The sequence below is a fragment of the Anopheles coustani genome, chromosome 2 (genome assembly GCF_943734705.1).
Source record: "Anopheles coustani chromosome 2, idAnoCousDA_361_x.2, whole genome shotgun sequence".
NCBI classification, from domain to species: domain Eukaryota; kingdom Metazoa; phylum Arthropoda; class Insecta; order Diptera; family Culicidae; genus Anopheles; species Anopheles coustani.
The window spans coordinates 68,992,057-69,004,119 of record NC_071289.1 but is presented as its reverse complement, the minus strand read 5'-3'; the positions used below and the strand labels follow the sequence as shown (position 1 = coordinate 69,004,119).

The following is a 12,063-nucleotide window of genomic DNA, read 5'->3' as shown; positions in this document are numbered from 1 at the left end:
TAATGTAATGATCAACCATACAATATTTGCAACATTATGGTCAAGGTGTCTACAATGTTTTTTAAACTTTATCTTAGTCGTCAACTTAGATTACAATCATACTTGCTGTTTTCTTACTCAAAAATTAATCCCATCAAGGATACGTTAAAAGACGATCAACGCTAAAAATAAGTGAAAAATTATGACAGATATCATGCTTTGGTGGCCTGTTTTCTGATCTCATAATTTTCCTTTATCAGACTACTTAGAACAGTTGCCCAAAATCGAGTTCAAACGAATTTAGTGACAGTCTTGTTAATTGCTGCCTTGCAAACGAAAACGATTGGTAGAATGTTTTTAAACTGGTAGAAAACCCCCTTCCTTTGCTGTTGAGTAATGAAAATATTACCGGCAGCCAATTTTCATCCGTACCAGAGAATGTTCTCCTTTCGAAGAGTTTCTTCCCTCCCCGTGAAACAAGTGACTTTTCGTATCGCATCACGTGTGTGTGTATGTGTAGGTGGGTGAACGATGAAATTGCTCCTTAAAACCAGTGGGGCACCTAAGTTTCTTCTCCCTATTCCATGTTGGAGTGGGTTGGATGTACATATGCACTTGATGATGACCTACTTCACGACCTAATGTGTTTTCGCCGTTCGGTACGGATCGGATTGTGTAATGCTTAGTTTACACGAGGCGCAAAACTCTGAAAATACACGCGCAAATGTCGATTTTGCTGCCACTTTTTTTCGCTTCGTGTAGACGTTGCTATTCGTGAGCCGATGCAGATGAAAGGGCATTCAATGTTGATTTGATTGTTTTACTGTAAAAAAAACAGCACAGGGGTATTGTGTACACTGAAATCTTATCAACAACCACTGTACATCATCACAAACAACTATTTTCCATCCACCGGCACTCTATACCTGGTGCGCAAATGTTTACAAATCTATTTTTCACTCGCCGACCGAAAAACACATTTGCGCACATTCTGACAGTTGACTGTCCATCTGACAGCATTTTACCGCTAACTCACAGCATTTTACCGTTTGCAAAGGTTGCTTTGCGCTTCGTGTAGACTAAGCATAAGGTTCCGTTTATGCTTCACGCCCCGTTCCCTCCCCACAAGTGACGTCCTCGTATGACGCGCGCGCCGTACTTTTAAGTACCGAACTGTACTCTCTTCCGTACGCGTCCGGTTGAGACTGATTGAAGGAGCCTTTCGAAAGGTCACTCGGCAACGGGACTTTTCATGCAACTCCGATGCTTAAAGTGCACCCCTGGCCGGGTGGTTCTCGGGATGGGAAGAAGTGCGTTCAACATTTAAATCCATTCCATCGGTAACATAAACCGAACCGTTTTCGTGCGAGTGTAACGATTTATTTTTACTTTACGACCCACAAACCAAATCTCTGCCATAGGGAACAACCCGTTAGGCGTTTGAAAAAGCCTACGGCCCATATAATGGTGACGTTTGGGGTCCCGTCTGTCGATTCCCCCGAGGGAACGGTTAAAATCGAAAGTGAACCGATTCGATCGTACATAAAAAACCGGACCGACCGAACTGCTTCGGGCGACTTTTTGCTCCACTTCCAGAGTGCGCAATGCTTTGGCCTCCCTTTTGTGGATAATGTACCATCCGAAGCCATCATCCAAGCGAAGGTGGCTGCCCGGGGTGTAAAAGGGGGTCCGGAGTGCAGGAGAGTTTTGTAAAGTGTTGATGATTTATGATGTCCCATAGGCTTGGGCAGACGCATGTGCGAGGCGGACGATCACTCACGACTGACTCGCTCGTTCGCAAAACGAACGTTCTGCCCTTTTGTTTGCGTTGATTATGATTTATGCGCAGCGTGTCGAGTGTGACAGTTTAGGACGAGTCGGGAGACAAAATCGTTTTCGTTATTTCCTCACTTTCCCGGCCCTGCAGACTGAAGGCAACACCAGCTTTCTGCGTGTCGCACCAGCGACGGTGACGGGCTTAGTTTCTCAGGATCGGGTTTGCGATTAATGTGCAATTGTGAACTGACAGAATGTGTGTCTATCTCTTGTCTTGTGACAAACAGGAACAGGCCGTGCCGTATGGGAAAATTCTCTGGCAAAATTTAATTGCAGTGCAACACTTTGGTGTGCATGAATCATTTCTTGGGAGGAAGAAAAATGATGCAAAATTATGTTAATCCGGATGTTATATGGCATTAAACACTATAAACTAAGCATGTTAAAATTGACCGCTAACCACATATTCAATTCGTCAAAGTAATCTGTTCTTCTCTTTGTGTAAGCGAAAATGTATTATACAAATTCACCACCAGCCAAATGTCATGTTTTTCACCTAATTTTGGAGTGTTTTTCCTTCCGTAGGAATTTTGCATAAACTTCGTTAGCATACTCCCTTATGGTGCTACATACATCGGTGCCCAAACATTCAACCGCCGCGCCCTGCACCCTAATGGCCAGCACGAAAATAAGGCTATCAATTAGGATGACAAACTTAATTCCGCAACCGGCAAAACACGCAAACTATTTTGTGAAAAGCTCTTTTACCCTGTCGCTACCATATTTGGCTGTGTGTACGAGATTTTGGTTTTCCTCTATGGCTTCTTCCCTTGTCCTATATTACCGCCACAACCACAAAACCACAACGGTAACGGGGCGGGTGCACATTAGGGGCCACCGTTTTTCCCATCCCTGGCTGGGCAGAAGATTTGCAGCGAACATGTGGATTTTCCATTCGTCGTCCCAAGCCCCCCATCCCATGCTCGTTTCGGTCGGTTTGTTTCGTAGGTTTTTTTATCTGTTATTTTTTAAGGTTTTGCTGCTTCGTTTCACACTTTTGCTGTGGTTTAAGAACGTGTCTTCTGCTGCTCGTTCCTGGGTGGGGTTTTTTTTCCAACCCCGTGCCAAACGTCATGATTTATGAATGAACACTCCGACCCGCAAGGTTTGGGTCTCCCTTCACACACTCGAGTATTTAAGGTTAGCGAAGACGAAGGATAAACTTCCACGGTAGGAGCATCACAAAAAAAATATACAGCCCTTTTCGTTCGGTATGATTCATAAACCGTGAAGAGACGGTGCGGCGCTCTCGTGGAATATGATTTCAATATTACTTTTCTAAAAAGGATTATTCCTTAAGCCCATCGCTAAGCCACCGAAAACGCTCCCTTAAATCTGACGCCATATCCCGCAGTCGGGATGTGTTTTCATATTCAAATCAAGTGAGATATCATGAAGATTTCGTAACGTTTATTTCTTTGCCATCGGCGGGGAATTATGGAAATGATGTTGAAGATGTTAAGGGGCGAAAGAAAAAAAAAGTTCAAAACTTTTTACTCTCCATCAAGCTGAATCGTGAACACGACTTCCGGTTCAATTATCCGTGTAACGTGGCCAGCCGTGGCCGATGGTCACAATTGGGAACATTATCGGCACGTTCTTTCCATCGGTTTTTCACCTTTCTGCAGCCGAAATCAATTACTTTAATTCGTTCTGAGGGTAGCGCTGAAGTGGTCCAAGAGAGAAGGGAGGACATTTGAAAAACTATAATGAAACTGTTACAACCGTTAGCGCTCGTTAATGTTCTCCGATTCGTCGTGATTCGATCTGAAAATCTAATAAAAATGCTTGAGGAATTTTCAATAAATTTCAGGATGAATCATTCGATTCTTTTTGGGGTCCGTTTTTCTTTTTTGTAGGAAGGGGGAAATTCTTTTCGATTCCCTCCAGCATCCCAACGTGCATCAGCTTTTCCGAGTTTGAAGGACTCCCCCGAAGTTGGGTGGAGAAAAGTTTCTCTACCATCATTTTCATCCCCATCGAGGCGTGATGATTTCCATCGCAGAATATGCGGGCAGACAAAAGAAGGGGAAGGGGGTTTGCTGGCCACTCAACATTTTTTTGTACATGTGCTTGATGTTATGATTTCCCGCAGTCTCATTAGAGCCGGGCCGGAAGGGCCTCCGGATCCAAATCTGCGCGCCGCGAATTCCATTCCGCCCGTTTACGATGATTATTATTAATTTTCCCTTCGGTTAGAAAATTGAATCACTCCGTCCGGTGGCCGTTCTGGCCTGCCGATGGCTGCGATGCCGCTGATAAGGGAAGCGCCGGAGCGTCGTGGTGAATGAGTGTGTTTCATTGAATTAAATATCCCTCTTTCCTCCGTTCTTGGTTGGCGGTTTGAAGAAAGAACACAGCGAAAACACACTCAATCGAAAGTTTTTTTTAGCCACAGCGAGCATGAATGAGGCGAGGGAAAACGAATAAGTAGGATCAAAAATATGGGAAACCATCGAGAAAAATGAGCCTTTTGTTGGGAACGGTGTCGGCACCATGGATGAAGACATGAAGGACGCCCATTATGCGATGGTTTCGGAAGGCAGAAGCACAAAACAATTGATAAAGTTTCACTTCGTGCCGTCAATAAATAAGCAATAAGGAAGGAGATAAAGTAGGGATTATAATTAATGCAGTGTTTTATGTCTTCAGTACGAACTGAACGGCACGGTTGGTGCGAAACAGACGATTATGTCGGCGGACACGAGCCGAGAAAAGACCCGTTGTTGGGTTGGCGCAAAGGATGACAATTGGGTCCTCTTAAACGGAGCAATGTGCATTGCCAACGGATCGGTTGTGTTTTTGTGTTTGTACCTTTGCGCGGGAAGCACGTAGCGAGTATGTAAGGAATTTTTATAAACAAAAGTAACCGAAGGCGGTTGGGAGAAAAATTAACATTTTAATTAAAAAACTTTCCCATTCGCGTGCGGTACTTTGCGCGAGTTTTCCAGAATGTCGCACGAACGATGGGTGACAGCGTTTCGCCGCTTTGTTTTGCGTAAATGGAGCCGGAGCATAATGTCGCAGAACAGAAACAGACCCTGCCCCGGACGGATCTTGATGACGCTCAGCTCCATTTTCCATTGTTTAATGTGCAGTTTGCGCATTGTTGCTAAATTCACTCCTTGTCCTTCCGTTATCAAACCAACCCAACCTTAATCCATTCCCGCTCGGTGTGAAGTGTTGATTGAATTAATGGCAAAGTTTTTATTTCCTCCCGCTGCTTTCGGGCTCCCATCCACCATTTATGTATCAGGCGCTTCCGGATTCGTTGTATACCTTTATTAAAGGAGCTGCTTCCTCTCTCTCTCTCTGTTCTCTCCCCTCAGGTGTCGGAGTGATTCTAGTGACAGTCAGTGGTGCAGCGTGGCGGATGACCGCCCCGGGCGCTCCGCCGTGTCTCGGGCTCGGCTCGACCGTCGACCTGGGACGCTGCTCGCGGAGGCCTTGCGGGCGAGGTGGAAGCACACCACACGGACTGCTGTATCCCGAGTTTCAGCATCGGCCACCACCGCCATCGTACCAGGCCAGCATGCAGGAGTACAGATTAAGGTGAGTTCCCATTTTGGGTTTAGCTTCGACGCAACGTCATGCGACCGCGAGGATTCATTTTCCAACCACCTGACGTGAAGTATGAGCAAATTAAAGTTTGGTTGCTAAAAAGTGCCGCAATAAATGCGCTAACCATAATTTATTTATATTTTTAAAGTGATTATTTATTTAGTTTTGGTTTGTAAGACTTTTTTTTGTATCCTGTGTATCCTGTATTTGTGTGGCTCACATCGGAAGGCATAAATAATCTTTTGTATCATTACTTTGCACTTTAAAACTCTTTTGCATGTTTAGTTCATTTGGCATGAGCTTTGCCAAAGTAATTATTTGACTTTTCCATTTTTCCCCTCCTTTACAACTAAAATTAAAATAATTTAGGGTAATGGTACCAATAGTGGTGCTTTTCAGAGCTCTCTTTAGTCATGTAACTAATAAGATTTAATTTGTAAGCGAACACAATATTTTACATGTTTTTACCAATTATTATCGAAACGCCATTAATCTTCTGAAAAGTATCTATTTTCACCGTAGACCATAAAATATACGCGATAAAAGCGTTTATTTCTTCCAGGACGGTTGTGCCTTTAATGGTGTATGATTCCTAAAGGTGTGGTATCCTACACCTGTAGTGATGGTAGTACAGAATACTTGGAAAAGACTGAATATATTTTGACTGTAATGTTGTTTTTGAAGCATATTTCAAACGGAACGCCAACATTCCTCATAGACCACTGCATTGGTCTCATAGACCTCTCATAAACAAATGCATTTTGCAGTGATTTATAGCCTTAAGGAAATCATGGTATACCTGATTAATTCTTAAGGAATCCAGCATATTACTACAACCTGTTTGCGAAATATTAATTTTGGAGCCTTAATTTGATATAGTATGGGAAGGTTTATCGTTTGAACACTCCGCTGACGATAAAAGAACATTGTATACATTTTATACTATCGTATTTAGTTCGTCGTAGAGCTAGGGTTTTATTCCACTACAACCACTACTGGTTGCACCACTATGAGAGCACTTACCCTAAGCTGCTTGGTATGCACATATTTGCAAGATATCAAAATTGAATTATTTTATTGTTAGGACTGTTAATGCGTAGATTTCAGCTTTTAGATATGGTTTAAAAACAGCTTACCAACTAGCTTTTCAAATATTTGCCCAAGCCTGTCACTAAATTCACAATTATGTTCTGAGTCTAAATATTTACCCGGCTATTACCTTTGTAGTTCCAGTTTCACCCGATACGATCGGTGCAGTATGTTATAAATACGCAACTGTAATTCCACACTTGATAGCCTTTTCAGAATGTTAATTTTTTCAACCAAAACTACATCATACAACATACTACTGTGTCCAAAAAGTAAGGTGACTTTGGTGCTCAAACTGAGCGCGTCAAAGGTATTGGTGGATTGTTATTTTTTTATTGTTGCTATAAGTGTTTTTGATTTTTACAGCAAATTTCATGTAAAAATATTCATCAGGATAAGAGATATGATTTTTTTTGTGGCCTACTACACGTATGACCCTCGTTTGGCTAGTTTTTTGGTCCTGGCTTATTCCTGGCACGGTATTTATTCAATTGATTGATTGTTTTACAGTCTGGAGCATAGTCACAAGTCTCGTCTACAGTAATAATGCACTTCGTCTTGTCAATTTAGTCGGATAGCGCTGTTTCACCCACTTCAACGCAACACCTTTTTTCAAAAAAATTCAACGATTTTGGTACCAGTCGAGTTCCAGGCCCAAAACCTCCTCTAAAATGGTATTTTCTGATACTTTCGATATTTCAATATCATCGGTGAAGTCTCTAATCATCAATTGACGATTATTTAACATTGATTCCTCAAAATTTTGAACGTGAGCTTTGTCGAATGACGAATCGTTGAGGATGATGTGTTCCATGACGCCATTTTGGCCATTGTGGCCATGGCGGCCATTTTGGAATTCACTAAACCCCTCGTAAACATTTTTTTCGACATTACTGCATCGCCAAAAGCTATTTCAACGAATCCGCAGCTAAAAATTAGTTATGCATTCAAAATTTTAAGCAAATTCTTTGCTCCCCAAATGTGCCCAGGGTCGGGTCAACGAGGGTCATACGTGTAGTAGGCCACAAAAAAATCATATCTCCTATCCTGATGAATATTTTTACATGAAATTTGCTGAAGAAGTCAAAAACACATATTTCAACAATTAAAAAATAACAATCCGCCAATACCTTGGACGCGCACAGTTTGCGTACCAAAGTCACCTTACTTTTTGGACACAGTAGTACATTGGTTTGCGGTGCTCATTTTGCCTATTGACTTTGGACACCAGGCTCGCTGTTGATTACATTAAATCGCACCCATTACCATCCGCGTTGCATTTCGGTGGTGAAATGACGGACCGACGCAAAACCATAATGGAGCACAAATCACTAAACAACAGCAACCCCACCGAGCATGGTATGCGTTTCCGAACCCGAAATGACGCCCCAGATCAAGCTTCATTTGCAACGAGATAAACCACATCGCGTGAACCGCACGGGTGGCATTTGCAACAACTGATAAAACCCGTGTCCCGGGGAAATCGGAGGAACTGCCGAGTGTGGTTACGCTACGTGTGGAAACTCCCCCCTCCCGCACCGGTACGCTACTCGATCCTGGGGCTCGCTAGGGCTTTGTCCGATGTCCAATTAATTATCCCGAACGGCAGAACTTCAACATCCCGCCTAATACTGCAGTTACGATTGAATAATGTAATTACAAATTAAAATAATTGTACAAATGTGCTCGGGGCAAACGGTCGCCACCCTCGTACCTTACGATTAGTGCGTTTCCGCCAGTTCTCCGCGATCCTAGCAGCCCAGGGTGGAGCCGTGTGGCGACATCTGACGGTGATGGACGGCACCGGCACACTCCCACACTCGGGAAGCGAATACTCATGTTTGCGTTGAACAGACGATTTTCCCTCGTGCCGCGGGCTCCAGGTGAAACATGGCCGGTAATTACCCCGGGGTCGTTTCGGGCTACATTTATCTCAATTACGTACGAACGCTCGAGAGTGGGCTCGGGAGAGGATCCTAAAACGGCGTAAGAAGAAGGTGAAGGAAGCTAAAAAAAAAGCTCCAACTCGGCACTTCCATCCTCGTTAAATAAGGCGCCATGAAAGGAGCGCCGGTAATGGCTATACATAGATAGAAATGTATCATCTCAAGCCTCCAAAAGGATGTTCGCAAAATGGTTGGCCCTTGGAGGGAAAGAAGGAGCTCGGTGGTTGGAGAACACGTTCTCGCTTGGTTTAGGATACTGTGGATTAACCCGAGCATGTGTGTATGTGTGATTCTATTTCTTTCTTTCTTCTTCTTCTCCTCCACCGACCGTAGGTTACTGCTCCTGGACCGGGACCGGCAGTCGGGAAGGATGCGTAGCACCGCCTCTCCACCACCAACCTACCGCTCGAACGTCGGAAGTCTGCTAAGGTGAGTACGAGCTTTTTCGGGGGGGGGGGGTGGGGAAAGAAAAACCCTCTGCCCTAAGCCCACCCTTCCAAAGACACACGTGTCCTTGAGAGGGCTCGTTACATGTTTCCTCGCACGCGTGCCGCCCATCAGCTCGAACTTCGGTGAGAAAGTTATTTGCCCGACGTAATTGATTTGTCTTCCTCCGGAGCACGTCGCTTACGACATCGGAGTGCCTAATCGTACACATTTGTTATCGAGCCTTTGCGTGGAAAAGATATCCGTGTCGTGTTTTATTTGATCGCGTTTAAATTTCATTCTCGGAAGTGTGTTTTTCGAAGCTTTAAACAAAATGGCTGTATTTTGTTTTCTAAGCATTCAGATCGCAGATACAGTTGCTCCTAAAAGTGACGGTACAGTGTCGATTTGCTCGTCAAACCGCAATTATCTTAACCTTTACATTACTTTGGTCAAGTAGGCATAGGTAATTATGACATACAAGGTTCAGAGCAGCTTGCAAATTTGTTTTCATCCTTGGAGTTTTCAATTTTGTTGCAAAATGGAGGAGTGACGAGAGCAAATTGGCGTTGATTTGAGGAAACGAATCTCACATTATTGCTAAGCATATTGAATACAAAAAGTTGGTGACATATTATGGCGACAATATTCCACAGTCCAGCAACTGGGAGGAAAAGAATACTATCGGCAAATGGTGAAAGAATAATCGTCTTAAATTAACAGGCCAAAGAAGGCATCGCGCGGACTGTCAAAATCGTCAAAGGCATATTTGTAGCGTTACAAATTGTACTATAACAAGGTTAGTGCAGGAGTTTTGGCAATCACTTATTCTCTCACTTATTCATAATTTATTTTAAAGATCATTTAAACTATAAAACACTTATAAATAATATTAAAATAAGCATTTTTATGCGGGATAAAACTGCTACACAGATGGGTCAAAATAGCGCCATAAAGTGTGTTCAAGAATAGATATTTTTTTAGTAAAAATTTCAAATAAACGTATAATATGAATTTTAGTGCATGCCTAGATATCTTTTCTACATTACCATACCAAGTGTATCGTTATATGGTCGATATAATGAGTGCAACGATTTCTTTCGTGGGGACCCTCCTTTAAGTGGGCTGCGATTAGAATAGACCCAGATAAATGGAGTTAAACGAGCAAATCGACACTGTACTTTCGCTTTTGGGAGTAACTGTACAATTACAGAGATCATTTAAAAGCGCGTTCGTTTTTCCCTGTTTACTCTCATTAGCATCCATAGAACACACACACACACGCAGAGAAACGAAACACAGAAAAAACCTCTCGTTAATTGACGTTACATGCGGATGCGCTGATTTAATATTGATGACATATTTGAATCGTCACCTTTAATTAACTTTTTCCATTCCATCGGATGCCAATATTATTTGTTTGTCCGTTTTGTCCCTGTTCGTTCTATTTGCGAAACGAAAAAGCAAATGTTGTGTCGATGGTGTTGCTGAGAAGGGTAGACCGGGTATTGCCGGACGCCTACTGATTTCCCTTTCGCCGATCGCCGTTATTTACAATTTATAAAATGTGTTTCCATGCGTATACGCAATTTTGCGCCAAATTTCCCCTGGCGTCAGCAATCAGAGAGAGGACCCGTCCCAGTCGCGATGGTGATGATGTTGCCAGTGGACAGTAATTAGATATTTCGTCCTCGATACACACTCCTCAACCCACGGTGCACTCGACTTGTTCGTTGGCCACGGTGGGCGTTTTCCACGCGAGACGCCCATGAGTCGAACGTTGGAAAACACTATCGTTAATCATAGCACTCTGGGAAACGATGCAAAGGGCCGAGAGTCTGTGCCAGCGAAAGATAAATTAAATTCTATTAGGTTCATTTTCTCGCCCATCGGGTTTTTGTTTTGCTTCATTTTTTCTTACCTCTCCCGTTTGCTTTCTTCCTCCCCAGAATACCGCTGAGCTCGCGGTACAACAACGGTGGCAGCAGCAACAGCATATTCGGCGGTATCAGCGGCATCATCAGTGGCGCCGTCGGCGGTGGCGGCGGCGGAGGGTCGAGCAACAGTGTTAACAATGTGCCACCGGGTGCGGATCCGCAAGTGAACAGCTCGCCGAACGGGCCACCGGAGCACCACCCCCCGAATCCGTACGCCGAAGGCCACAGTACCCTTCCGCCGAGCTACCGTTCGGTGCATCTCGGCGTAGAAACGCTGCACCGGCAGTCGCCATCAACACCGCAAGCGCAACCACAATGCAGCAGAAATTTGGGCCATACGAGGGATGATAATATTCAGGAGCTGGCGGGTGGCGAAGGAAACCCGAACGTGCCGGATGGGGCGGCTCATCATACATCATCCATAATTAAAATCGACGATCGGCGCCACTCGATGGTACCGTCGACGGAGGGCATCGGGGCGGCGGGCTCGGTCCGGGAGGCATCGACTAAGCGGAGAAGTTCCGTACCCGGCACGTCACTAATCGATACGCGGTCGGAATCGGCAGCACCGCGCAACGATGGTGGTGGTAGTGACCCGACGCACGCCACCAGCTACAACACCGGCCTGAAGGATCTGGTCACGATTGTTACCATATCCGGCACGATTGAACCATCCGCGAGCGGGCCGGCAAAGGCCGTCTACACGACCAGCAATGGCTCGAACGGTGGAACGGTTCCCTCGCCGCCCGGCAACGGTGCCACGTGTACATTATTAAACTCCAACTCGACGCCCCTGGTGGCCACGGTTATACCGGTGAGCAAATCGTCCACCGGTGGCGGCCAACTGTAGATGAGGACTACTCCGTAGTGCGTTTCGTTCTATCTTCATTTCGCCTCCGGGTGCTTAGTTACCCGGGAAGCCGCTAAATACTGCCCCGTCGAGTGTGCTACGAACCGTGAACATCTAGTGTGCTGTGCCTGACAATCGAGTGGCGAGTCCCGAATGCTGGAATGGGAACCCGCAGCTTACATCCACCTTCCTCCAAACGTCGTGCGAACGTACATCGCCTAAAACCGATAAAGTCACAAACACACAGTAGAGTTCTCCAGCGACTTCCGGTCATCGTCGAGGGGGAGTAAAACAATTCTGTAAAAAAGGACACACGTGGAAAGGGGCCTGAAAGTTACTGGAGCAAAACTTTTCCATCGAAAGGTTGTACACAGGTCGACCGGTGACCTAGTGGTAAAGTTAATGCACCCACAAACGAACGAACGAACGAGCGAGCGAG

General features: G+C 44.8%; 1 protein-coding gene across 1 annotated transcript in view; it reads left to right on the top strand.

Moving 5' to 3' along the window:
• Positions 1 to 11,624, top strand: part of LOC131264894 (uncharacterized) — a 119,736-nt gene extending 108,112 nt beyond the window's left edge. Inside the window, exons 6-8 of the mRNA XM_058267160.1 lie at positions 5,145 to 5,367; positions 8,745 to 8,840; positions 10,787 to 11,624. Of these exons, the coding sequence (XP_058123143.1) occupies positions 5,145 to 5,367; positions 8,745 to 8,840; positions 10,787 to 11,624 (1,157 nt within the window). The remainder of the gene's footprint in view (positions 1 to 5,144; positions 5,368 to 8,744; positions 8,841 to 10,786) is intronic.
• The last annotated feature ends 439 nt before the right edge of the window (positions 11,625 to 12,063 follow it).